The following is a 27709-nucleotide window of genomic DNA, read 5'->3' as shown; positions in this document are numbered from 1 at the left end:
CCTGCGGGCCGGCCGCGGCCGGGCGGGGCGCTGGGGAGGCGGTGCTGCCGCGCCGCTGCTGCCCCGGCCCGGCCCGGCCCGGCCCTGCCCCGCGCTACCGGCCGCAGGTGCTTAAATAGCGGCGCCGGCTGCGCTGCCGCGTCCTTCGCACCGCGGGAAGGTAAGGGGGTCCGGGCGAGGGGCTCCTTCGCGGGCCGTCTGTGCCCGCACCGCCCGGGAGGCCGCGGGGCCCTGCGGCCGTGCCGCCATGGCGGGGCGGGCTGGGACAGGCGGTCCCGCCGTGTTGCGGACGGTCCGTCCCGGCTGTGGGCGCAGCCCGGGGGCGGGCGGTGCCGGGGCGGCTCGTCCTCCGTGTGCCCGCGGCGAGGGGCCGCGGCGGGCCAGCCGGGTCGTGCCTTGTCTCCCAGCCACCGCCATTCCCGTGTTTTCACTCTCCTGCAGGGTGCGAGCGGAGCTGCCACCACCCGGCGTCGGAATTATCCGGGACGCAAGTGTCCGATCTTCTCCCTGGAGAGCCCACGGCTCCTCACGCTGCTTCCACAGTGACCCTTACACCATCTCTGTGAGAGGATGGAATGTCTCTGAAGGGGCCTCTTCAGCTGTTCTGCTGACACACAGTACTGTCGTGGGAGGGCACAGGTGAGGAGGCTCAGGTGCTGCTCCCTCACGGAGAGGCGGTGGACAGCCTGCACTGCCCCACTCCTTGCTCCAGAATGATGGACGGGAGCTTTCGGAACATGACCATCCTGTTGAAGACCTTAAAAACATCTTAAAAACAATGATTAACTTAGAATAGGACATGCCTGGTGGGCTGGTGCATGAGGTGGCTTGCGCCGTGGGATGCTGCCTTTCCTAGATGGAGTAGAGCTTACTTGCTTGTCCATTAAGTTGTCTGTGGCTTAATGCCCCAGGCCAGCCTTAGGAAACTGGGACAGGATGGCTTCAGGTAGTTTTTGGAGCCCTGCATCTCCCTGATGGTCTCTGTGGTCTGTCCTGTGCGTTAAAGATCTGTAAGTCTCTTTGTCTTGTGCCTTTTGCTGCATTGATGTCCATCAGCCCTATGGGACAGACCTTCCCTGAAATTGATCTGTCTTGTGTTTCCTATTGGAAAGCTCTGGCTTTAACTGTGTCTGCCTTCTCCCCAGTCTCCCTGCAGGTACTCCAGAAAACAGGAGATGTTTTGTCACGGCTCTTGTGTGCCACTAGCATGTCACATAAAAAGCATCCCACCCACAAGCATGGGCTAATTTTTGGATCTAGATGCTGTCCTAGTTGCCTGCATGACATCCAACCAACAGGTTACCAAGCTTTGTTTTGTAAGCTCCTCACTGTGTTCAGGGTCCTTGCATCCAACTGTGGCATCAGTATTCTTCCCTGATGAAGTGAGAGAGGAACATTTGTGTATCAGCTTTTATTGTAGCTGCTTTTTTCTTGAAAAGGAGGGGACACAAGTTGGCAGCTTTGCAGAATGCAGTTCTGTCTAGCGCAGATCAGAATCCCTGACAGTGCTGGTTTGTGGTGAGAAGGATCCCTGGGGCACATGTGTCTGGATACTGGCAGGATCCCACTTTCTGAAACTTTCTACTGCAGCTGTTTTCCAGCACTTCTCTAGACACTGACTCCTGCCCTACCTGCAATGGCCATAAATCATAGCGCAGCATTACCCTTCCTATACTGTGAGCTAAAACAATGATTTTGTCAACCCGTATGGGCAGTTTCTGGGGCAGCGTTTCCCTCCTTAGAAATCTTTACACACAGTGTCTAAATCTTGGAATCTTCCTCCTAGAATATCAGAGTTGTATATTCTGTGATGTAAGAGCATTGTCAAGCATTGATTAGAGATTACATACATAAGAGATCAAATTGGATGTATTTGACATCTCAGAACTTGTTGGAGTATGTAGTCCTAATGTTGCTTGAAAGTAGAAAACTGAAAGTACATCCTTTGGGCATTTCCCCCTTCAAATAAGTGGTTAAAAACACCATGAGGAGGGAGGAGTGTGGGGATGAACACATTCCAATTTAGTTTAACCAACTGTACTCATTGATGGGTGTCTCTGCTGAATGTTGAGAGTCCAGTCCAGGGGAAAACTGTGTGTAAAGAACAGAAAATGGTGTGGGTACGGAGGCAGATGAGAACAAAGAAGGAAATTAGACATAGGGAGTGAGAAGAAGTAGAGAGCCATTCATGTTTTGACATGGAATTTAAACTGAATGAAGTTGAGAGGATTTTTCCTTACAGGTAGCTTGACCTGTAAGGAGTTGTGATTTAATTTGAAACCTGGGAAGAAAAATAAATAAGACATGACAAAAAATAATCACATGATGACAACTTCACAATAGCAGTTCAAACTTTGGAATCAAAGTGGAAAACTTGAAGTCCTTGAAAAGGATGGCTTGAAACTTCTAATGAGATTTCCATTGTGTACTACAACTTTTTGAAATAGCAATACAGACTAGATCTGATCCTTCGGCATGAAAGTATTTGTGTGCTTTTGCAAGCAAAAAGAGGGAAAACGAGGCCTAGTCTGGGAAGCATAAAACAGGGGGTTAGCAGTGTTGTAATTCTTCCAATGCTTTTTTTTTTTCCCCTTCTGTGTTCCGGAATTCATAATGTCTGTATGAGGCTATCAAATTTCATATAAGTAAGAGGAAAGTAAATTTATAGCCCTGGTGTTTGCAGTGGAAATCTTGGACAGTAGGACTCTTGTCCTCTGAAGGCTCAAGAAGAACTGAGTAGAAGTGTTTTCAAATTCTTGAAGTTGTCCATAATATGCAAGTTGTAATATAGCTATTGGAGCCCCTGGTGGTCTAGTGGTAAGGGCGCAGCGCTGTCACCACCAAGGCCCGGGTTCGATTCCCTGTCAGGGCCACTCCCGGGCTGATGGAGCTCGTTAACCCTTAAAAAGGCAACCCACCTACGTCCTAAGGACCTCGCTGCCACCGTCCAAGCTCGCTTGGCCCCGGCAGATGAACCTTAGGATTAAAGGGTGGGCTCAGTTCCGCGCACACTGTGTCTCACCTAAAAAATCCAATGCGCAGGCTGGAAGGTGTAAAGACCTTCCCCGGATCTTCGCTCGCGAAGACTGGCCATTATTATTTATTTATTAATATAGCTGTTACACACAGAAACGGCAAGAAGTTGTGATGTTATTTCCTGTTCCATGTACCTGCCATGGGCCTGACGTAGAAAAAGTCTTTTAAGTTAAGCTTATAACCAGACTTCCTTTACAAGCTATGTTTCTAATTCCCTTTTCCCCATAGGGTGTATTCCCCTATGTCAGTATGCCTGTGGAGATATCAGATCTACTGGAAATATTTAAAGCACACCGTCAATGTAAGGCTTACTTCTTTGTTAAGATACTTTTTATTGAAACAAGAAATAAAGCTCAATCTTGCATGGGGTTTTCTGTTTAAATTTCATGGTAGTGTAAATGAAAATTAGTCCTCCCTTGGATTTTGCAGCACAAAATCTGTGACTTTCATCTTGAAAGCCACAACTGACTATTCTAAATGTTCCTTCTTTTGTGGCCTGAAAGAATTGAGAAAATAAGCACATGCCTAATTTATAATGTGTGTTTTAACTTAATCTCAGAACAAGAAGATTGGTGAAAGAGAAGGAGGCACTGTGTTGGAGTAATGAGAACAAATCTCTAGACTTTTCTTTTTAAGGGCTATACATTTGAATTTACTTTTTTTCCCCCTTCACATTATTTTCTTTTGTCCTAATTTATTGTACTTATGTCCGTGTTTTCTTCCCTAGAGGGAACTGCAAAGAAAGGATTTAGAGTTCTGTCTAATTATAGTATGTTGTTGTTATAGTGGTTAATGTGCCTCAGCAGAAAAATATCTCAAGACAATTGTGTCTGGAACTGGGCTTTGTTGAGATTTGTTTGTTTGCTTGTGTGTGTGTGTTTCAGAGGCCCTTTAGGCAGCTTTATGTATTTGTTGGTAAGTCAGTAAATCTGAGCCACCTCAGATAATTTATGAGAATGGGGAAAATTTCTAGACAGAAAGGAGCATATGTTGTTATCAGAAACATTTTTATTAACTTAGGAAAGACCACTGTAATCAAGGAAGGGTGAACAACACAATCCATTTTCTGTGCTCAGAAGAAGAGCCTTCAGACTGACTGTAGCTCATGCAGTATTGAAAGTGTGCTGAGGTAAAGGTCTTCCATTTGAAATCAGTCAGAATTTCTGTAATTTCTTTTTTTCTGTGACAAGCTGTCCTATCTTTAGTGCTCTTTATAACCAATTTTTTTCCCCAGTGTGAATCTGACTCTTCTACCAAGGGAGCCTCAGTTAGCAGTTTTTCAAACCAATCTTAGTAGAAGGCTAGACTGAATTCAGAACACTGAAGAAACACTTTGCAGGCGTAGTTTACAAATTAACTGATCACAGTAATGGAACACATTAAGGGGACGTCCTTCAGTTTGACTATTCAAGATAGCCAGATAGGAGATTTTTATGCTTCCTGCAGTGACCTTCTTGCTGTGTTTCCTTACCTGTCAAGTCTTGTGCTTACTGTGCCTTTTACTTGCGTGATGTGCTCTGCCTTCTCCTGTGCTGTTGGTGGACCTTGTTTGATGTTCAGCAGTAAAACCTGTTGTAACTTCATCCTTCATGTGTCTGCTCAACCAATTCTTTATTTGGGTTCTGCTCTTACAAGTGGCTAAGTAGTAACTCAGTAGATTGCCTTGCATTGCAGATAAATAATTATGTATTTGAGTGATGAGTGGGTTTTATGATTGGGTTTTGTTTTCATCCCAGTGGGGCACTGCAGTTACTGGGGAGTGACACAGAGCATGTCGTGGCTGACACATGTTCAACAGTTTGCTTCCAGAAATCTCATAATACTTTGTTTTTCTTGTAGAATAACTGTTGGTGAGGCATATGTAAGGAGGATCCAATCTAATTGGACTTTTAGCTTCCAGTCATCTGAATTAGTAGCAGGGCAGTGGAAGCTGGTAGAGAAAAGGCTGAAGGTTTACTAACAAACAGCAGTAACTAAGCCAGTTCCCCACTTCCATCTGTGACAAACTCCACCAGTCCCTATATATATCCTTCTTCATGTATCTAAGTCACAGGTGAAATTCTCTCTCACAGTAGACTGCTGGTAAGGGGAAGAGGGCAGTGGTAAAACAGTGCAGCATGAGCATGCTTAAATATTTCCTACACTTGGTATGGAATGGCTTTTTTCATGGTTTATCCATGAGACTTGTTCATTTCTGTCATCTGAACTTCCCCTGTGTTTCAGGTTGGCTTTTGATGGATGGTAGTCAAGATCCCCATGGTTGCTAGTCACCATGGAGTGAAGTAGAGATGTTCATCTGAGCCCTGTAGGCCAGAGTGTCAGAGCAGCACAAACTTTCTTGTCAGTAATGGCAGAATTTTTACTCCTTTTCCTAGAGCTCACTGAATGGAACTCTCTTCTAACTTTCAGTCAGGCTTTCCCAGCTGCAGTTTGCCCACATCCAGGAGATTTGTTATCAGTAATACCATATGGGCTGTTATTGGCCTCAACCTTATTTTCTGTTTTCTTCTATTTTACTTCTGAATCTAGATTCTTATGGGCTCACAAGCCTTCTGGGAATCACCTTTATTCATTTCTTTTTAAAGATTTTTGGAGCACAGGCAAAGGATTCAGAAGTAAGGGAAGTTGAAGTGTAGGAGCACTACGCTTACTAACTCTAGCTATGTAATCAGTGAGAGTTGAAGTACATGGTATTTAGAATGAGGGGAGGTTGGGTTTTTTTGGTCATTTCAGAACAGAATGAAAAATATTCTCTATGCTTGCTTTTGCAACTGTACAGGACAAGGAAGCTCATTTAAGAAGAGAAACAGAAAGGACTTTACTGCCTGTGGAAGGAGAAGCAAGACTTATGTGCTTTGAAAAGGTATGTATTAGAAGGTTTACTTGGTTAAAAAGTCCAGTAATCATTGCTTATTTGCAGTAGGATACTGTCTCTCAAAAGCTGTCACTCCCTGCAGGTTACTATAGAAATTTCCTGTAGCTTTCTGTTTTCAAGGGGAAAGCTAACCTGTGCTTGTTCCAAATGTTCGGTCTTTGAAAGTAATGCCCCCTTAATCAAAAGACTGTTTCTCTAAAGAAGAAATTCATTTAGCTGTGCAACAGCAATTACAGTTGATTTAAGTATAACTGTAAAGCAAGTTTGGTCTCTTTATTGGCATTCAACATCAGCAAAATTGATTAGGCCCTGTAATCTGTACTGAAGGTTCTACAAAAGAGAAAGTACAGGAGAATATGCAGCAAAGGCTGTGTAGCAAATTTGGAAGTAGAAAATATAATGTAGCTAGTCCTGCTGAGTTTTTTTCTTTTGATTTGTGTATTTTCATGTTCACAGATCTACTGTAGTTTGCTGCCATTTAATGCTAACAACTCATCCTCTTGAGGAGATTCTGTTGTAATGTATCCAGTGGCTGTTCCTGCACCAGGAGGTGACGGAAATAATGAACAGCATGGGAAACTTATTTTTTTCCTTTTTGTTTTTGGAGCTGTGTTGCTGTGCGCTGGATTCCTGCTTTCAGTCTTTATTCTCCAGTCATGCCCATCCGGAACCTTCAGTGACTGTAATGAGGTCCTTAAGGCTGCTGGGCCAGTGCTGGCTGTAGCTGGGCTGGTTTGTGTTTTACTGGCCCGATCAAGGGCCAGGATGTATATGAGACAGAGACAGTTGCAAAATGAGCAAGTGTACAGCCTTGTCTTTTGCCATGGGAACTGTCAGTTTGCCCAGTTTCTCATATTTGGATTCCTGTTTTTGACTAGTGGAATGCTAATTAGCATCCTGGGAATTTGGGTTCCTGGTTGCAGCCCTGGCTGGCATACCATACAGCTCAACCACACCGGCAGTTCTGATGTGGACCTCCAGGGCTGTGGATTCCTGTCACTTCAAATCATGGGACCTTTGATTGTGCTCACTGGGTTGTGTTTCTTCGTGATAGCTCATGTTAAAAAGAAACAAAACTTAAATCTCAGCCACGAATCTTGTGAAAGTGAAGAACATCCTCAGAGCCCTGAATCTTTTCACGTTACAGTAGGTGGGTAAATATTGGAACTTTATATTTGAGAGTTAGTAAGGATTTTTTCTCGCTAATTGTTTCTCTCTGAATATTACTTAACTGACATGTCTAGAGTTCAAATCTGGCATGTCAAGCCAGTCAAAACAGAAAAATGTTGCTTTGTCTCATATGTTTTCTGTATGGTCAGTTCAGCTACCTTTCTCACAAAGGGAAACCCTTCTTTGGCATAAAAAAGAAGGTCTGACTGTGTAAAGGAAGCAACATAACATGACACAAATGAGTCCAATCCCAATTCCTTTCTCAAAGGATGTAGTTGACACTGCAGATCACAGGTCTAATGAATTCTGTGACTGTATTTAAGATTTCTTTTAGCCTTGAGGTTCTGACCCCTTAAACAGAAGAATCTGATTCTTAATCAGTGTATTGTATTTTTTTTAAATTGCGGGCATACTTCTGTCCTTCAGAGATATAATTGCAAGATGCCTCAGTTAATTGCACAGTATTTGAGCAAATGTGGTATGTTAGCAGAGAATAATACTCTGCATGTAGCACTGGTTTAATGCCCAGTGAATACATTCCATGCATAGGCTGCTCTGATAGTTCTGATTATTCTGATAAACTCATTGATTAATTAAAAGTCAATCATTGCTTGACTGTCATCTGATTGATTGAACTTGAAATCCGTAATGAAATGTCAAGCCTGTGTATAGACCTGTAACCTGTTGACCTTAGGAAACAGGAGGCTTTGAAGTCAGTTTTCCAGCCACCAGGATAAAGCAGTAGGAAGGAATTCGGATTGTCTTTTAAGGCAAGAAAGCAAAATTAGTGGATTTCTTTTATACTTCAATCAGGAAAAGTAAAATGGAAAGTTTGAAGGTTGAGGTCTTATTTACAGTGTTGTTCTGAAACAGTGGTGACTTGGTTAGAAAACACTGCCTACCTCACAAATCAAGAATTTTGATGCTCTCTGAGCTGTCCCAGCACACAAATTACAAAGGAAGAAAAGATGCCAGGCAGATGTGAATGGTTATGTGAAATCATGCCAGCTGACTGACTGATACAAACTTTGTTTTTAAAAAAAAGTTTTAAACTTTTCAATTCCCAAGTTGCAACTGGCAGATATGCTGCATAGTATACTTAATAGTGAACTCTGTATCAGTAGTCCTGGTCATGGTTATTGTTTTTTGAGCTGCAAGTAATTCAGCAGAGAAGCTGTCAAGGTGCACAAAATCAGTTATCGGAACCATTAATTACTTGAATTCTTTCATTATAGCACTGCAGTAGATGTGCAGAAACTTAGACTGACCTATTTTAGACATGTGAGGAAAACTAAATCCTTGCCTACCCTTAAAATGAGCCAACAGTAACTGAGTGCTTTGCATTTCCGGGTTTCTGAAGATAGACAACAGTGTTTGTGTCTCTTAGCTAGATGGAATAGTCCCTCTCCCCAGCTGCGTTTTCTAAATTAAATCTTTCATTTATGAATATGCTGCATCTTTATTTTTGAATGGTTTTGGTTTTGAATGTACCTCTGACCTGCTCTAACAGCCTAGAATATAACAATTCTGTATGTGGGATCATTGCACTTTATCTTAAAAGGTAGGCAAGTACAAATTCTAGGATACTGTTAAAATAACCCATGATGCTCAGTTTCTCAGAGGTAGTAATTGGTGATTTTTCTTCTAGGTGATGCTGTAATGGTATTCCCACCCCCACCACCTCCTTATTTTGCTGACCCTATGTCACCAACTCTGACACATTGTCTTATGTCGAGTGTTTTGCCTACAAGTGAAAATCCTCCACCATACCAGTCTATCTTCACTGACGGGTAAGACTGTGTTCTTCTCTGTCTTTGGAAATCTAAACTGTTTCTCAAGCTATCCAAGACCATGATCTTATATAATCCCTGGGAATTAACTACTAGCCATGACAAAGTTTTCTAGTGCATAACTCAACTTACTTCAGCTACATGACTTGAATTGGCATTAAAACCTCATAGTATACAAGAGGAATTACAAACTGCAGAGTGTCCTTTTTGAAGATTAAATTCTTACCAGTTTCTTGTGATTGGAAAGAATGTCTGAAGTGAAAACAAAGTCGTAGATCAGCGGCCCTTAGAGTATATTTCTTCCACAGATTATCCAAGTAAAGATGCCTCTGACAGCAGTGCTTCAACGGCACGATATCCACATTGCCATATTTCAGAAACTTCTGTAGAACCAGTGCAGCAAGCCCTTCATGACATCTACCCACAGTCACTTTGCCAGTGTGTTCCATTCTCCTGTGTCCTTTATCTCACTGCCTTGGGGAATGAGACCTACTGTGCTGGTCTGCCTTGTTCCTATTCTGGCAGTGTGTTCAGATCAAAGGATACCTTGATATTGCAGGAACCCCCGGAGAGTGGATAAGGGAAGTTGCAAAGCCAGCTTCATCTCAAGATGATGTGCTTTACCCATGCAGCCATTGTTTGCATACATTTTGTATGGCTGATATGCTTAGATGCTGCTACCACCAAGCTCAGGGACTAGGACCTACCAACCTACCTGTTGGAGCGAGTATAGAGAAAGCCACCAAGTTTATTATAGAGGTTTGGGGTATCTCTCCTTTGAGGAAACACTGGGAGATTTGGGGTTGTTCAGCCTGGAAAAGAGAAAGCTTCAGGGTGACCTAATTGCAGCTTTCCAGTATGTGAAGGGAGCCTACAAGATGGAGAGGGACTTCTTGCAAGAGCATGTAGTGGCAGGACAAGGGGGAATGGTTTCAAATTAAGGGAGTAGGTTTAGATTAGATATTAGGAAGAAAATCTTTACTGTGAGGGTGGTACAGCACTGGAACAGGTTGCCCAGAGAAGCTGTGAATGTCCTATCCCTGGAAGTGTTTAATGCCAGATTGGATGGAGTTCTGAGCAACCTGGTCTAAGGAAAGATATCCCTATCCATGGCGCTGTGGGATTGGAACTAGATGATCTTTCAAATCCAGACCATTCTGTGATTCCATGGTTTAGTTTTGGGCCCATCATGCTAAGAAGGATACTGAGGTGCTAGAGCATGATGAGATGAGAGAAGGACGTAAAAGCTCATGAAGGGTCTGAAGCACAAATCCTCTGAGGATCAGCTGAGGGAATGGGAGTTTTTCAGTCTGGAGAAAAAGAGGCTCAAGGGAGACCTTACTGTTCTCACAACTACCTGAAAGGAGGTTTTGACAAGGTGGAGGTCAGCCTCCTCTGCCAGGTAACAAGTGACTGGACAAGAGTAGGTGACATAAGGTTGTGCTAGGGGAGGTTTATCTTTGCTGTATGTTAGGAAACTTTTTTTTCACAGAAAGGCTTGTAAAACATTGGAACAAACTGCTCAGTAAAGTTGTGGAGTCACCATCCCTGGAAATGTTGGAAAATCCTGTAGATATGGTTTAATAGTGAGGACATGATTTAATGGTGATGGTGCTAGGTTGTCAGTTGGACTTGATGGTCTTGAAGATCTTTTCCAACCTTAACAATTCTGTTATTCTAAGAGTCCCAGCCTGCCTGGCTGTATCCAGTCATAGTAGCTGATGGACTGCTGTTTTAAGATCTTTCCATTGTACTCCAGATTTTTCTACTCAACATGAGGCAGTGTGTTCCATGACCAGCTATACCAACTATGTGCCTGATGTCATTGGTACTTCAGAACTCTAGAGCTATCTTCCTTTTGAAGCGAGCAAGCATAAATCCATTCCCTGCTTGAAGACCTAAATGCCATAGGAAGGGGATGCTTGTGTTACCAGTGGTGCTTTTTCTTGTTACCGCAGTTTGTGCAGACATGTCTGGTTTTTTTAGCAATCCTTTGAAATGTACCTGGTGGATTGTTGAGGTTTCAGCTTTGCTGTGTGATAGACTCAGTTCTCTAGTCAATCACCCTCAACAAGCTCATTGTACTGTCTTGTTTTATAGTGCCCTCCTCCAAACTCACTCTCCCCATCAATGCTGAAGACAGCAAATTCTTCCTTCTGTTGCTGTTGCCACAACCCGGACCATCCTTCTGCCTTTTATCAAAATCACTTTCTTCTTTTTTAAGATAGAACAAACACTTCCATTAAAAACCTTACTTGCTCCTTCTTGCCATTAGTGTAACACTGTATTGCACAGAGGGACTGGTCCCCAAACAAAAAAACGAGCATATACATACCACCTAGAGAAGGGAGATACTCCAGTGTTTGGTTTCCATGGGCTGAGTTTGTCCAGCTTGAGGCTGATGACTTGTGTTGAGGGTTGCAATGCCTGTTAAGGCCTAACTGTACACACAGTTCATTCAGTTTTCTGCTTTTCCACTTAAATTGCCGTAGAGAGGGTTCTTTTTATACTATGCTGAAGAGAAGCTGTTGATCACTCCATGCCTACCTGCCAACTGAGGATAACAAGGGTAGTTGTAGGGATGAGAAGATGTCAGAATTGATAGAACAGAAGTGCTGTGCAGAGGATAGCAGCTCTTATGACAAAGCATGAATTGTTGTGTGAAGAAACATTTTTATTTTGTTCAGTATAGAAGTTTTTACCTGTTATCAGGTTGCAAATGGAATATATCAGCTCTTGGAGTTACACTAATGCAATCAAAGGACACCCAGAGCCAACAGGAGAACCAGTAAGCTTCTGCTGCTGAAAAAGAAAATTTACGTGACATAACTGTTCTTATTGGGCAAGGTGAAGGTGTCTACAGCTGAATGGTGCTTCATACCAGCTGCTGCTACTGCTGGAGTTAGGCACCACACTGAGCCTGTCTGTGCTACAGCTCCAGCATGTGCTCCTTTCTGACATGGACACTGATGTGTGTAGAAAGCAAATGGATGTGTGTGAAGAAGTTACTTGTCCTGAGTGTGGCCCTGCTGTAGCGTTTCAAGCAGCTGGTAGAGTGACTTTTGTACCACCTGTCTGAAAAAGTACAGTGCAGAAAACTGAGAGCCACAAGTCCTCTCTATCCTGCAATTTCAGGCTCTGAGTTCAGGTGTGGGCTACCTGGCATGTGCTCGGTAAAATGTGCAACATTCATAGCATCATAGTATATCCTGAGTTGGAAGGGACCCAAAGGGATCATTGAGTCCAGCTCCTCACACAGGACAGCCTCAAAAATGACAGCATGTGTCTGAGAGTGTTGTCCAAATGCTTCTTGAACTCTGACATGCTTGGTGCTGCAACCGCTTCCCTGGTGAGCCTCTTCCAGTCCCCAACCACCCTCTGGATGAAAACCTTTTCCTAATACTCAGCCTAAACTTCCCCTGACACAGCTTCATGCCATTCCCTCTGTCCTGTCACTGGTCACCACAGAGAAGAGATCAATATCTGCCCCTCCTCTTCCCCTTACAAGGAAGTTACAGACTGCCATGAGGTCTCCCCTCAGTCTCCTCCAGGCTGAACAGACCAAGTGACCTCAACCACTCCTTATACAGTTTCCCCTCAAGGCCCTTCACCACCTTTGTTGCCTTCTTTTGAACACTGTCTAAGAGGTCAGTATTTTTCTTATATTGTGGTACCCAAAACAATATTCAAGGTGAGACCGCCCCAGTGCAGAGCAGAGTGGGACAATCTCCTCCCTCAATCGACTGGTGATACTTTGCTTGATGCTTCCCTGGACACAGTTGGCCCTCCTGGCTGCCGGGGCACTGCTGACCAGGGCCCACAGGTCCTTTTCTGCAGTGTTGCTTGGAAAGGGATTATCAAAGGGTGTGAAAGAACTCAGAGTGCATCCTGCACTGAAAAAGATCAGAGTGTAGTGGGAGAATGGCAAAAAATCTAGTTCCTCAGACTTTTTGTGAGCCCTCCCTGCTGGTGCACAGAGCAGCAGAGAGAGCTGACATACCAGTCAACCCTTACTTCCTTCATCAATTCTCCTACAAAATCCTCTCCAGCTGGATCAACTGTCTCAACACAGAAATATTCAGTTTTTGTGCTCTGAACTTTTTGTGATCCCATCAGCATTGCTGATTGCCTGTCTGGACTTGTGAGCATATATACACAAAGAGGCAGTTTGTTGAGACGGTGTCTAGTGGAGTGGATAAAACACCTCAACCTTGGATATAGAAGCCCAGAATCTCTGACCTCCTGCTTTGGTGTTCTGTGACTGGACGTGCTCTAACTGTTGCCCTTCCATGTTCCCTAGTGTCCTCACAGGGACCCTCTGAGTTGACACCACCTCTGGCTTTTTAACTCAGTCCTACCCTGTCAAGGCTCACCACTTGCTGGCAGACAAGGCATCTTGAATAGTGCAAATTGCTTCCAAGCACTTTAGTAGAAGAGAAGCAATGGCCTCATTGCCCATAACATAGTACCATCGTTGAAGATCCCAAAAATGGCAGGGAATAATATTTCATATGTGGATGGCTATTAGGCAAAGGTGATTTGTCTCTTCAGTCCACTGCTCGGTGTTCTGTCAGCAAGTGCTGTGGTGAAGGTTGTGCGGGAAGAGAAGGCTTGTAGTAAGCTGAGTCATGGTCTGATCCCAGAATATTATTTTTTTTTATTCCTGCAAGCTGTTACATAGCACCTCAGCATTTGTCTTTTAATATCTCTCTGTCAAACACACACGCTTGCCGATCAGTCACAGCACTGAAGATGAGGTGACTATGCTCTGTGTTCCTGCTCCTCACTCAGTATTGGTACAGATGTATGCACAAAGGCAAGGGTCAGCTCTGGGAGCGAGTCATGCGGAGAGAGGAGTTCTTCTCTTTCCTTGGACAGCAGCTGAAGCAATGTGCTGAGGGCAAGATGAGCAGGGTATATCAGAACACTGTGGGTTCAACTAGCTTGGATTTAGTTGTGATGGTCAGAAAAGGGCAGTGAATGGCTGCACGTGTTGAATGTTGCTGGGTATGTTGTGATCTGGTCACCTCGAGTTGCTTCTGTTTCTCCAGCTCAGAGCAGGAATGTGACTCCTTATGTCCATCATGGATTGCTGGAATGCCTAGTAAAAGTTTCAGATGGCCTTTCATGCGAGATCTGAAATGGCTAAGGATTGTGATTTTTGTGATGCAGTTTTAAGTCTAGTAGCTGTCATTCGTAAGGGAAAGGGACAGTGTGTATGTGATATACTACAAAAGGGAAGATACATTAGGAGCTAAGGATCAGGAGAAGATTTAGTAAGATTGTGAGATAGCACTGCCAAAAGAAGCTAATACCCATAAGCCAGGCTGTGACTGGTGATTTGAGAGGTTAGAAGGGAGCTTCTTTTGCCCTTCCCCTCTGAAATAATAGAATTTTCATATGAGTCATGATGTAGCCCACAGAATGAACTCCTAATGCTTGTGCAAGTTCTTTGCTTCAGGTATTTTTAGGAAGTGTGTGCATACATGTTTGTGTAAGTCAAGTGGAATTTCACTCACTGTAGATAAATGAATTATGCTAATACACAGTTTTGTGTTTTATAGAGCACAGCTTGCAGATGATGAAAGAATGGTTGCTGTTAGAGACTATGAAACCATATGTACAATTTCTGGAAGCAGCTCACCTTCAGATATTTTACCAATGCTATACCTCTGCTCTGAATCACCTCCAAAATATGAAGAAAAAGCATCAATAACAAATAATGAATATTCACCATCTTCTTCCTCATCTTTTTCATCTGTTTCCTTAGCCACATCTGACATCAGCTCATAGAAGACTGTCAGTTGACTTAATTTTTAAATTAAATTGTACACAGAGATTTACAATTTTTGAATTTATTTACATTTTGTAATAAAAGCAATAATGTTGACTGTGTCTAATTTTTCATCAGGAAGAACAATGAATTTGGCTTTCAAGAAATAATAGATAATGCTGGGCTTCTGCTGAATTAGTCTGAAGGGAGTTCACTGCAGGAATGTTAAATGCTCATCTTGTTCTGTTACAGCTTCAGTTTCTAATTTTAATTGTTCTTTTTATAATGAAAGCATTACGTAGAGACCAGCTTTTTTGATTATTTTAATTAAATCTGTTTGGAGCTTCAAAAAAAGAGAAATAATTAGGAAGTGTTTTCATTTCTATTTTTGCATGACTTTTGTGGAAAATAGTGGTCTGCAAAGTTACCGACTTCGTAAGTATTCTGAGACCATTCACAAATAAGGATGTTTAAGCTCGGTACCAGATAACGCTGTGAAAAACTTAAATGCTTACATTTTGTTCTGCCTGGTAACAAACACTCCATAGCTTTATTTAGACTGTCTCTGGTCCTTATGTAAGTATAATCCCTATGAAAATCAGTTTTAGCTACAGTTAAGAGCCCTAAGGCAACCCTGAGGATAGTTAATAGGCTAACAGTTTAACTGTAGTAGTGACTGATTTCAGGGGGATTATACTGCAGTTTTACATCATCATTCACGGTTTATACAAGGAGTGCTTGTTCTGTGAAATGGAGTGCCTCAGAGCAGTAGTATCTTTGAGGTGCAGACATTACTTATCAGTATATGCAGGAGAGGCAGTTTCATGGAAACAGATGCAACGAATGTTTTTAACCGACACAGCACTTGACAGACCCTTTGGAAATACAACCCTCTTAGGTCCTCCATCCCACTGTTCTAGTTCTGTTGTGTGATTGTTTGCACCTCTTCCTGAACAGAAGGATTTGCTTCTGGTAGGTAATGTTTGACACTTTACTGTTTGAGAAAAACAGACATGATTCTGTGCCCAGAAAAAGAAGTGGCAAAGCTAATATTTGGTCTTGGTTCAGCATGGTGAACTTACCACCATTAAAACATCTTGCAACAGTGATCTCTGTATTGTTCAGCTGAGTCTCTGAACATGTGCGTGCTTTGGGACCTCACCTGCACCTCAGCTTGTATTCTACCTTGCTGAATCTGGCTGTAACAGAATACCAGACTATGAATTAAGCATTCAAATTCTCTCCTGTGCCTAGGGAAAGGCGGTTAGCTTGTCTCATCCTCCTATGAACATGCCTCTCGCCTGCTGAGTGCTTTAGAGAGATGTTCAGGAGCTCCTGCATTTGCCATTTCCAATTCTGTGGTGTTCCCTCAGTCATGCTAGAGCAGCTTTTTGCACAGCCACACAAAAACAAACCAGCCAGCAAGAGGTATATTTAGCCAGCAATAGAGCTGAGGGGCTTATGCACGCAAAGTAATGAGCAAACACAACACAAAGAGGGATTTTGTATGTGGGAACTGATTAAACTGGCATGACTCAGCCATGGGAAATGTCTGCATGAAGAAAGGGAATCCACAAAAGCCAGTAGGCATATTATCCTCTTTTCTCTCAAATGTTTTTTACCTAGTGAGTTTTTCAAGGATGCTGCTCCTTGTGTGCCATCTGCAGTACAAGCTATGGTTTCCATCCTTTTGATTATTCTTTTTTTAGCTTTTGTTTGACCTGTTTTAACAGTGATGGCCACTGCTGTGCATGATGTGTGCCTACAAAGCCTTGCACATGTTGAAGGAGCCTGTTTCTCTCCAGATTTCTCATGCTATTCCATAACAAGGACAGAAGCTGGGATATTTTACCTGAAAGATACCATGCAACCAAGACCCCCGTTGGCTCTATGCTTTTGTCTGGAACACATATTTTCTGAAAAGGCTTGACATCAAAAAAGTGTTTAAACAAATCTTAAAATATGTCACCATTTAAAAAAAAAAAAATACAGTCGCATCTGAAAAAGTATTAACCTTTTTTGCTGCCTGCAACCTGCTGAGTCAGTTGTTCTCAAAATGTACCCAAGAGACCACACAAATCAAGTAGCATATGTTGACTCAGCTGAGTCCTCTATAGGAACAACATTATCTTCTTGTTTTTCTTCAAGGTTATTGTGTTTTGATCATCTACTGCAGAGTCTTCAGTGTAGATCCCTTTACTTCTAAAAAAGCCATCTTCACAGAAACCACAGTTTAGAAAGCTGCTGACCTGAGTTTCCTGTGAAGTCTAGGTGTTACCTCTGAGAACAAGGATTGAAAACAGAATTTCCTTCTGTATGATTTAGAGAAGATGCTTATGAGATACTTCAGTGTGTAGCTGTATAAGCGTCTTCTACATTTGACTTGAAGAATCATTACTTGAACACTCAGTGCATGTGCTGGGTGCATCTCCATAAACTGCTCAGCACTGAGGGAGTTAACACTGCCAATGCAACAGTATTTGCCTACCATGTTGTTGAAATCTTGCAGGAAGGTCGGAAAATTTGAGTAAGGGGCTAAGCAGATCTGTCTTCAGCGCTCTAGGCTACCACTGGGTGAACAGCATTAGAGGGAGGAATTTTTGATGTGGCAAGTAGGAGTGAAATGTCTGTATTAGAAAGGAAGCAACTCCTTGTAAAATTATAAAAGTAGTTTAAAATAATATGGAATAGCTTTTTTATTGCGGAAATGAGATACTTTACTGTCACACTAATGGTGCTATAACCCTCTTTCTGTCCTTAGGTTAGCTAAAGTGCTTGACATACAAATGTTAGCGAGCAAATCAAGTTGGTTACTGATTCACACTTACTTAAACAGGCAAAGTGGGAGGTAAGGGTTGCTTATCCTTTCTAAGTGAAGTTAAGATCTCTTTTGCTGCCAGCACTGAGATTGCTCCACTTCTAACTGCAGCACTGCAATTCTTTGAATGTGAGAAGGATTCACAAAAATATAATGAATTCCTTTTCTCTAGGAGTCTTTCTTCCTAAATCACCAGCAACTGAAAAAATGAACAGTTAACTCATCTGAAAAACTAAAGTTGCACAGATCTTTGCAACATTGCTATGTTTTTAGGATAATGACGCTGGATTGCACCTCCCCACCCTTGCCCTTTGTGTTGCTGTATCCATTTATCCCTTTTCCATCCTATCTCTTCAGAGTCATGGCTTCTAGGTCCAGTCCCTCCACAGTTCCACAGTGAATGTGCCAGACTTCATCTAGATCAGTGCTTCTCCCTCTATCATACATGCATATATCTAAATTGTAAGTATGAAAATACTTTCAGTTTGGTGTGCCTGCCAACAAGATTTCCCTGGAGCATATAAAACCACCTTGCAGGTAAACATAGTTGTGGGTAGCTGGCTAAACCTGCTACTCTCAATTTGGTTTTGCTTTGGTGCTGGCAGAGCAGTAGTTCAAAGCCCTGGAGTGCAAGGCCCACTTGTGGTGGTTTTTCATATACTGCCCTTACACGTATTATTTGTATTTTCCACTAAAGATGCCATGTGCAGTTGCCTTTCCTCAGGAAAAAGTCTCGCTAAGTCAAGTCATTGGCTCTTTAATCTCCCTACAACTGAATGTTTCATTATGGAGTGATAATTTGTACCTACTCATTTTTAAGCCAATCAGTGTGCAATACCACGTTATGTGGTTTCCATTTGCATGTTCTTTGACTAAGTCCCTGCCTACATTACAGGAGTATGAGAAAATAAAACCTTACTACAACAGGCTGATAACATATACAACTGTAAAAATAAGTAACAGAAGGAGAGAAGAAAAGGGTTAAGTGAGAGCCTGTGTTTACTAGGATGGCTCTTGAAATAAGTTAGAGAACTGAGGACATGCAGAGCACCTGCTTCCAGCAGCAAGCGCTGCAGGAGAAGTCTGCATTGGTGAAAGAAAATGATGTAGAAGAACAGAAGGCAAAGCAGTGCATGTGCTGAGGGGTAAGGTCTGAAGCAGATGAGAACAAAACTGTAGTGAGATCTGAAAACAGCACTTATTCTGAAAAACCTCACTCTGACCAATTTCTTAGGTTTTGCAAAACTGTTTTGTTTAGGAGTTATTCAAAGTAAAAAGAGATGCATTTAGTAAATCAGCATCTTTAAGTGAATTCCCAGAACACATGCTTATTGGCAAAGAAAAGTACTGGCCTTAAAAAAACCTATGTGATCCAATAATCTCTTAAGACCTTGACAGCTGCCTGAATGCAGCATTAGCACTGTCTGGGGAAATAATTGGAGAAATGTGGGGAGTCTTAGAGGAAACTATATCTTACAAAGAGAGGGCAGTTTACAGAGAAAGTAATTTTAATGTAAGTTTCACAGAAATTTCACAGAATATTCTGAATTGGAAGGGACCCACAAGGATTATTGAGTCCAGTTTTTAACTGAATGGCCCATACAGGAATCAAATGCACAACCTTGGTGTTATTAACACCATGCTCTAAGCAGCTGAGCCAATCTCGGGATGGATTCTACTGCACCAAATGGGAAGTGTTTTCCATCCTATTTTCAAAGTTCCAGTGGCAAGTAGCCTGGGAAAGAAATAAAAAAGAAACCTATATTCTCCAGCTCTACTGTGCACTTGCTCAACAATCATGAAGTCATGTCCTAGACCAGAGGCAAAGAGACAGCCATGGGATGACACAACACCCAACCTGGAAAATTCTGATTCCAAACAGAATCTAAGGACCACTGCATAGGATTGAGGATGTTCTTCAGCACAATCCATTGCAAATAGCAGTTGCAGAGTTCTTGAATGAATGAGAGGAGAAAGGTGACAATACATCTGTATGTTCTATTAGTAAGAGAGCCATTATAATACAGTGCTGCTTTTAAAAGGATGTTGGAAAATCTGGAAGATACAGCAGTGGTAAGAATGATTCATGGTCTGGAAAAACCTGATTTTCAAAGAGCAGTAATAGAAGTTCATTCCATTAAGTTTAACAAACATAAAGTTAAAGATTACTTAAATTTTGGCTACAATTACCAATACAAGGACAGATTGTCTAGTATTTCAGCACTTTCTAATTTAGTTATCATATGAAACCACTGCACTGCAAGCCTGAACTCTTTGCACCATAAGAGGTGCAGGGAATCCTGACTAGACTTGGTGCTGTGGGAAAGGCTGATCTTGAGTGTATTTGTCAAAAAATTTGCTGGCACCATGGATGATGGAAGAGACATAATACTGACTTTAGAAACTTCACAGATGTTTTTTTAAAGGAATCCAGCAGTAATAGGTGTTAGACCTAATCCAGACCACACAAGGTCTATCTGTTATCAAATGAGAAAGACATATCTTAATTGCATTCAGCATCAGTTCTGAAGATGCCAAATTTGGTGGGCAGCCCCTTTCAGAAGAGAGCTGTTGTGACACTCTGTGATAAGAATGCACACTAGACTAAAGGCACCATAACTGACTTCGAAGAAGCAGTCTGAAAGGTCAGTTTTCTAGTTCTAGGGCTATTTTTACCTTAAAAATCTCAGGATAAGCTTGCTTCCCCAGAGCTCCTGCTAGCAGGAAATAGCATTATGGGTTATACTCTCTGAGTAGTAACCAATGTCCTGTGTATAGTCATGTGCCATGCTAGTCAAACAGATCAAGTTGTTGGAGATTTTCTTCCTTAAGGAATTATACAAAGACATTCTACCATAACCCTCCAAGAACAATTACTTTGTTCTGAAACTCTTAGGAAACAAAAAATCACAAAATTCAGTTAATCTTCCTGCTTAATATATGGGACATAAATTCAGCAGAACAATTCATTGTGATGTGAAAAAGTATTCTAGGTACTTCTGAGTACAGGATAAGATCCCTTGCTCTACCAGATTTAGCATTACAGGAGATGCTTTCCTATTCTTGCAGTGATAGGCATTACTCTGTATAAAATCTGAGGAAGGGATGGAGATCCCACAACAAAAAACGTCCACAATTAAGGGGAAATTACAGGGCAATTATGCTAACTTTAAGCAGCTGGAAAGCTTTGGTTGGCTTAAAGTAACATTTCTCCCATAACCAGCAGCTCTTCCAGGTTTTTCAGCGCTCACTGACCTGTTACTGCTTACTCTCCCACCCACCCAGTGGTTGCCCCAGCAAAATATCAGAAAGCTTACTTTGATATTTTTTAAAACCATGGAAGCTCTGGACTGCAGAACCAGCTGCAAGAGAGGTCCAGGCACAGCTATAAATGTCATGCTTCAGAGCACAGCAAAGCATTCCTGGCAGTGGCCATGCATTCTCCTGCAGAAAATGGAGCTGGAAATGGAGAGCCAGAATTTTCACACTGCTGTTGACTAAACAGATGCTGTCCATATGTTGGATGCATCAACTAGCTGGGGCCTAGGAAAAACTGCAATAGTTCCAGCTTCCCTTTTCTCCCATCCAGTGTGGACACAGTAAGTATCACAGGTGCTAAATTAAAGAAGAGGATAAACAAAGAGATAAGCAGCCGTTCAAGGGTGAAACCATTTCGGAAGTGATGGTGGTAATTCAAGAAATATTTAGCAATGGCTTCAGGCTTCACTTCCCAGACCTTTATTCTCCTAAGCAAAGTTTATTCTTTCACATGATGGACTCTGTTAACCATACACACACAAAGTTCTTGTATAACTAACCTGAACCTTCGACTTTAAATGCTCTGCTAAGTCCCTTACAAGCCCCCTTTCTCTTGAGGCAGAAGATACGTTATACTCAGTAATGGAGCAAAACAACAACAATGTAGAAGATTTTTCCTTGAATGTCTTTTCTGTCACTCCTTGTCAGCCAAATAGATCTGATGCGCTAGTGTCAGATGGGGATAAAGCTGGCACTACTCTGCTCTTTTCAGGTGTGTTTTTGGGGCTGGTGGGGATCACTTTCACCGTGATGGGATGGATAAAATACGATGGCATTACTCACCTGGAATGGACTCAGTTACTGGGGCCTATTCTGCTTTCTGTCGGGGTGACTTTTATTCTGATTGCTGTTTGTAAATTTAACATGCTTACATGCAAGCCCTGTAAAGAAAGAGAGGAAAATACATCAGAACTCGACCAGACTGCAAGCGGGCAGTCCTTTGTCTTCACCGGCATTAACCAGCCTATAACTTTTCATGGTGCCACAGTGGTACAGTACATCCCTCCACCATACCCATCCCAGGAAGGCATTCCTGTGACTCCCAGCTACCTTCACCCAGTGCTCAGCTGCTGCAGTGCTGTTTCCTCCAGTGCTTCTCCGATTCCCACCCCAGGCTCTCCTCACTTCTGCCCTGCTTACCCTCTGGATAACCTGGCTTTTACTGGAGATGAGAGCTACACCACTTATCCTGCAGAGAATACCAGGAATCACAGGTACAGCTTCTGAAATGCCTTAGCATTTTTAGACACAGGCTTCTGAGTATTTTAAGTACTACGTGTGATTTCATAGGAAACAACAGCTAGTCCAGGGTATTTTCCTTCCTCAGACTTTTTTTTGTCTTTGTTAGGAATTCTTCCCAAGTAAAGAGTAAGCAGGCATCCTTTCCTGAAAGTATTTTAACTAATTTAAATTCACTTATAAATGCCTTTCAATTTTCTAATAAATCTCTTGTTATTTTTGAAGATACTAGCATATATGCACCTCTCTGTGCAGGTTTTTTAATGCTTATCTTACCACCTTCTGGTTATTGTGTGTACAGCCAGAGGCTTTCACTCAAACATAATCAAACACGTGAGTCAGCACACAAAGAGCATTTCTGCAACAATGCAATAATCAGTTTGGTACCACATGCTCTCCCTCCTGAATATGCCTGGTCACAACATGCTCCTCTCCTGCTGTAGAACCTTCCAACTCTTTTACTAGATTTGAGGCATAAACCAGATCACTGATATTGCACATCAGTATGAAACTTCTTAAATTGTACACAAAATAATTTTATATATAAAGTTATATATACAGTTATATATACAGTTCTTTCATGTAAGGAAAAATATACTAATTAGAGGAATTACTCAGAATTATATCCTTCCTGGAACACAAGTCACGGTTATTTTATCAAAGCCTGTTTGAAAAACTGCTGACTGCCTCATTGTCCTCAGCAACATAGGTGACAGGCACAGGCAGGATGAAGACAAAGGTCATCTCCTGGCACATTTATACTTCACAAAAAGAACAGAGCAAACAGCAGAATCTCAGTAAAACTTCATCTCATAGCATTTTCTCAAGAAGCCGGGAAGTACTTCACCCAGATAAGGCAATCAGGATGAAGCACTGAGGTTGCTTGTATGCTTTGTGTTTGGTAAATTCTTTTTGCATCTGCTCCTCTTCCTCTTTTCAGGTCAGAGGACAGTTCTGATGAGCCAGAAGAACTGGGGGAAGACTGTAATAACTTGTTACCTCCACCTTATGAAGAAATATACCCACTGTCTTCGTAAAATCACCATGGACAACAGATGACAATTCTAAGAAACACCAACATGAATCCCAGAAAATCTTTTCTTTAAGCACTTGTGTGATAAGCAAGTGTGAGCAAGATCTTGGTACTGCTACGCAGTTCAGTATCACTGAAGATATTTGTCCAATCCCTTCTTTTTCTCTGTCAAAATTCATTAGCCCTTTGTGATGCAGTTTAATAACAGAGCTATTAATTATTTAATAGCAAGGCTATTAAACTCAAGGATCTAAATCCATATTAGGACTCCCTAGTAAGAAACTTGATTTTTAGACGTGCTGAAAGCAGTGTGAACTGTAAGATGTTTGTGGAAGGTCATGATTGCTCCTGGATATTCAGCATCACTGGAAAACATTTGATTTATTCTTGGTATATTTTTACTCTTGATTGCTTGGGAAACTGCAGAAGTGCTCAAGTCTGATCCATGAAAGTGCATATTATATCTTAATTCTGTTGGATTCTTTAGGCTAGCTTACTCATTAATAAGTCCAGTCTACAGATTAGGCTCCCTCTGTTTGGTTTATCTGCACAACTCAGTCCTGTAGGCATTTTTGGAGCACTCTGCTTGAACCAGAGCATCTTAGAACAGAGAAAACACAAATAGTGACCTCTGCCCGCTTTACACAGATCTCTAAGAGATCTTGCCTGTGTCAAATTCAGTTCCCTTCCCCACCTGCTGGGATGCAAAGCACTGTCTCCCACGAGGAGTCTAAATAATAACTAGTAGGTTAATGTGTCTACAGAAAACGGCACCTTTCTGAAGCCTTGGCAGGGGTGTGTGGTCCTGCCACTGTCAAGGACTGACAATCACAGCTTTTGCGTGCTGCACCCTCGCTCTGTGGTAGAGCACACAACTCAGTCTGTAGGGATTATGGGATGCATCAACTTTCTCTTACTTGTCAACACAGCTGTCTCAGCTCTGGCCAGATTTCATCTATCTGTCATTGATCTCATTCCTGAGGGCTGGAAAAGCTTGGCGCTTGAGCACAGACAGTTGCACACCAAACGGATGTATCTGACTGCTGGAAGTCATGCAGCCTCCCTAGGCTCTGGATGGAAAGGTGCATTCAGAATATTGCCCATTTGCATGAAGCTGCAAGTGCACACCAACCTCCTTGTCCTGTATACTTAGAGCTTGCCAAGAAATAAAGCATTTTTGGAGAGACACAAGCCAACCACTGCACTCCACAGTGGTGGACAAGACACTAACAGAGGTCATATTTGGGTCACAATATGTAAACTGACTCAAAGCTGGATTAACAACTGAAGCAGCAGCTACTGAACAGTGACTACGAACTATGTGCGGGGTTTTTCTCACTAGAGAAATACGGGGCATGCTGGTTTTCAGCAGTGATGGATGGAGTTAGCAGGTAGGCACGTGTGGTTGGAGAAAGGGAGGCATGCTGTTTTCAGTATGATCTCTATGGGATTGAGTGAGAGAACAGAAGATCTAAAAATAAATGCAAGTTTCTTTTATGGAAGTCTCTTGCTCCTCTTCCAGAATTTACACGGAGGTGAACTCATCCTCCCTCCACAGCAGGAAACTGGAAGGTCCCAAATCCCCAGTTAGTTCCACATGGACAGATCCCTGCACTTAGCACGTAGTTCTGCTGACTCCAGCAAGCACTGCTATAGCACAGAGGTCAGGCTTGATGGATCCAATTGCAGGACTAGGGTCAAAATTTCTACTCGGTCACCCTCCCCCACAACAGGAACATTCCTTCTATCAGAAACCACAGACTTCTCCTGCTGCTCTGCCCCCCCATATATATGGCAGTTTTCTGCTGTGGAGGGAGGATGAGTTCACCTCCGTGTAAATTCTTACATCAAATTATACTGTCAGAGTAAATTAAAAAACCTAGAAGGTTGCACTATGGACTTCATATTTATTTTAAAGTTTATTTCTGTAGACTCTAAATTTGTTGAAAGAGCCCTCGGTTTCTTTTTAAAGAGAAGACTGAACACTGAATTTAAATAGCTACATATTAAAATTATCTTGACCCATCAGATGATGAATTCTGCCTGAATTCTGTGGGAGTGTTTTAATGCTGAACAGGTATGAGAAGCTCCAGTCTGATGACATTTCCTTGCTGTACTGATTGCTAGTTATTGTTTTTAAGAACAGAGAAAAATTCTATGAAGGCTTTTTTTCTTCCTCCTCCTCCTACCTTCTCCTTTCATCCTTTTTTTAAACAATTTTTTTATCTCTAGGATGGTTTTTTTGTTTGCTTGGAGGTTTATTTTTGGGGGGGGGGGGGTGTTTTTTCTCAGGGGGCATACTGTTTTGTTTTCAGTTTATTTTACTGCGATATAACCATCACAGGAATCTCCTCTCAGCAATAGGAATTCCTTCTGCTCTATAACGAGTGAAAGAATAAACCTGTTAGGGAAAGTCTTCAACCGAGGTGAACTGTCACACCCCTTCTAGATTATAGTAATGTAGCTACACAGAGCACCTGGAAGATTGTATTTCAAATTTTGCTCAATCTAGTTTTCATTTAAACTGGTCCTCTTCAAGCAAAATTACCTTGTCCCACATTGCTCGTCATGCTACTGCAGACCTGCAGAGTGTTGGGGGTTTTACAGTTAAAGGCACCTTGCATTCTAGTTATAGTGACAGAATGTTGTATGTGAGTTTTCAACTGTGTAACCCTGCATGGGTGGTTGAGATTTTTTCCTAATATGACTCTATAGATTTTGGTCATAAGCTGGTTAACATATGAAATCAGTCGAGACATGTCTATTGATATGAAGCTGAGCATGACCTGTTCATTGGAGTAAAAACTTCGCACAGTGCTGCTCTAAGATCAAGGACCTGTTTCCAGACACTAAATGCCACATGCTAAATAGAGCTACAGGGTGCGAATTTCTTCTCAGATAAATCTAAATCCGAAGTCTGATTTTCAACACCGGCGCTGCCGTGTCTGCGAGGCAGTAAGGGAGTACACAAGGCACGGTTCGGTTTGCTTTGCTCCAGCAGCGCTTTTCTCTCAGCAGCCGAATCCCACCAGCGGTACCCGCTCCTGACATCGATGCTCCCGTGCCGAGCGATGGCCCTGCAGGCGCGTATCCCAGCGCAGAGCCTGAGCATTCGGGGGTGCTGAAATCCTCCGAAGAGCTATTTTTAAACTGAATTGGGATTTTTAGGAAATCTAGGTCTCGAAACAAAACAAAACAACCTCCGCGGGGCCCTGCTCCCAGGGGCTCCCCCCCTCAGCCCCGCCGGGCCCGGCAGCGCCCCCGCCCCGCCCCTCAGCGCCCGTCCCGCCGCACCGGCACCGCCAGAGGGCGCCGCAGGTCCCGCCCTGCGGAGCGGCTGCGGCGTGGCGGGGAGAGGCCGGCGTGGGGGGGAGAGGCCGGCGTGGGGGGGAGAGGCCGGCGTGGTGGGGAGAGGCCGGCGTGGGGGAGAGACCGGCGTGGGGGAGAGGCCGGCGTGGGGAGAGGCCGGCGTGGCGGGAGAGGCCGGCGTGGGGGAGAGGCCGGCGTGGGGGAGAGGCCGGCGTGGGGGGAGAGAGACCGGCGTGGGGGGAGAGGCCGGCGTGGGGGAGAGGCCGGCGTGGGGGGGAGAGGCCGGCGTGGCGGGAGAGGCCGGCGTGTCCCCCCACTGACCCACGGGGTGCCCGGCCGCTGCTGTCTGACCGCCTGCTGCGCTGTATGGCACCTGGTGTTTGAGCCCGCGGAGCCGAAGCTTTTCTCCTTTGCTGCGAATACTAAAGATGTTGAGAAGTGCCCTGCGCTCCCTTACAGCCGAGTTGGCCTGATTACGGAAGAAATACCTGTGGTGAAAGACCCAGGGAAACCACCAAAGAACAGGGTATCCCGGCTGCCACAGCAGGAGTGGACATCTGGAAAGACTTCGACCTGGGGGGAGACGCCGCACAGTGCACTCACATGCACCCCCGCCCTCCTCCTCCTCACCCCTGTGACCTAATGGGACAGGCTTCTCTCTGCATGAAGGAACAGAAGAGAGTCCAAGGGTCATTCGTGAAGAACTAGGGCATGCTGTTTATATGCAGCACCTACCATAATCTGTGCCTGCTGCAAGTATCGTTATTGGCTCCACTTTAGCTGTCAGGATGAATAGACATCAACAGGATGTGCTGAACGTCGCTTTTGCCACTCCATCGTCGGTGTGAATCAGTGTGTCTGTCAGAGAAGCGTACAGCACAGCCAAGTGGGTTCTGCAGTGCGGCTCAGCAGGAGTGGGTCTGAAAAGGAAACAGCAGGTGCAGAAAACCCTGTGTCCACATTCACTTCACGTTGGAGAGGTTTATATCAGACCTAGTCATGTGGACCGGAAGCTGATTAGTAGTTGAAGTACACATACTGTTCTCCTATGGTGTATTTTCTGGTCCAGCTTCATCCAATAGAAATTACTGTGCAAAGCCTCATATGGCACGTGGGGACTGCAGGGAGAGTCTCTTCAAAAGTTCCTTATTTAGAGGCACTGGTTGCCTTATAGACATGGGGTGACTTGCAGCAGGTGCAGAAGTTGCATGTGGTAGAGCAGACCCATTCAGACCTACCCGAGAGGCTTGGCTCAGCTTCCTGACACCAGTGGTCTCATGGAACAGCCTTTACCAGTACTGATGGAGGTTACTTTGCAAGGTCTCAGTGTACAGTGTCGACACCTTCC

General features: G+C 43.3%; 2 protein-coding genes and 1 long non-coding RNA gene across 4 annotated transcripts; 2 read left to right on the top strand and 1 right to left on the bottom strand.

Annotated features, from left to right (window-relative positions):
• Positions 1 to 34: 34 nt before the first annotated feature.
• Positions 35 to 14966, top strand: TMEM171 (transmembrane protein 171). 2 transcript variants are annotated; one of them, XM_050329648.1, is made up of 6 exons: positions 35 to 160; positions 442 to 639; positions 5816 to 5899; positions 6368 to 7061; positions 8730 to 8871; positions 14436 to 14966. In XM_050329648.1, exons 4-6 carry the CDS (start codon positions 6431 to 6433, stop codon positions 14662 to 14664), a joined length of 1002 nt encoding a protein of 333 aa, XP_050185605.1. In that variant the 5' UTR covers positions 35 to 160; positions 442 to 639; positions 5816 to 5899; positions 6368 to 6430; the 3' UTR covers positions 14665 to 14966. The 2 variants fall into 2 exon arrangements, with proteins under 2 accessions (XP_050185605.1, XP_050185606.1); XM_050329649.1 differs by lacking the exon at positions 35 to 160 and adding an exon at positions 3265 to 3337 and having other exon boundaries at positions 438 to 639.
• LOC126647427 (uncharacterized) lies at positions 11263 to 27193 on the bottom strand. The gene is made up of 3 exons (XR_007630597.1): positions 27097 to 27193; positions 21564 to 21661; positions 11263 to 11425 (listed from the first exon to the last, which is right to left on the bottom strand). It is a non-coding gene; the product is annotated as an uncharacterized LOC126647427 (long non-coding RNA).
• TMEM174 (transmembrane protein 174) lies at positions 15149 to 25069 on the top strand. The gene is made up of 2 exons (XM_050329653.1): positions 15149 to 21994; positions 22960 to 25069. Exons 1-2 carry the CDS (start codon positions 21363 to 21365, stop codon positions 23054 to 23056), a joined length of 729 nt encoding a protein of 242 aa, XP_050185610.1. The 5' UTR covers positions 15149 to 21362; the 3' UTR covers positions 23057 to 25069.
• Positions 27194 to 27709: the final 516 nt, after the last annotated feature.

Source organism: Myiozetetes cayanensis, unplaced genomic scaffold (genome assembly GCF_022539395.1).
Source record: "Myiozetetes cayanensis isolate MyiCay16 unplaced genomic scaffold, myiCay2020 scf4, whole genome shotgun sequence".
NCBI classification, from domain to species: Eukaryota; Metazoa; Chordata; class Aves; order Passeriformes; family Tyrannidae; genus Myiozetetes; species Myiozetetes cayanensis.
This window is presented reverse-complemented; position numbering and strand designations above follow the sequence as displayed.

What these genes read in the sequence shown, in the direction of transcription:
- TMEM171 (XM_050329648.1), top strand. Translation starts at nt 6,431, where the DNA reads ATGTATCCAGTGGCTGTTCCTGCACCAGGAGGTGACGGAAATAATGAA. An exon ending in ATCTTTTCACGTTACAGTAG is followed by an intron (nt 7,062 to 8,729) that starts GTGGGTAAATAT and finishes TTTTTCTTCTAG; the next exon opens with GTGATGCTGTAATGGTATTC. An exon ending in CAGTCTATCTTCACTGACGG is followed by an intron (nt 8,872 to 14,435) that starts GTAAGACTGTGT and finishes TGTGTTTTATAG; the next exon opens with AGCACAGCTTGCAGATGATG.
- TMEM174 (XM_050329653.1), top strand. Translation starts at nt 21,363, where the DNA reads ATGGAGCAAAACAACAACAATGTAGAAGATTTTTCCTTGAATGTCTTT. An exon ending in GAGAATACCAGGAATCACAG is followed by an intron (nt 21,995 to 22,959) that starts GTACAGCTTCTG and finishes TCCTCTTTTCAG; the next exon opens with GTCAGAGGACAGTTCTGATG.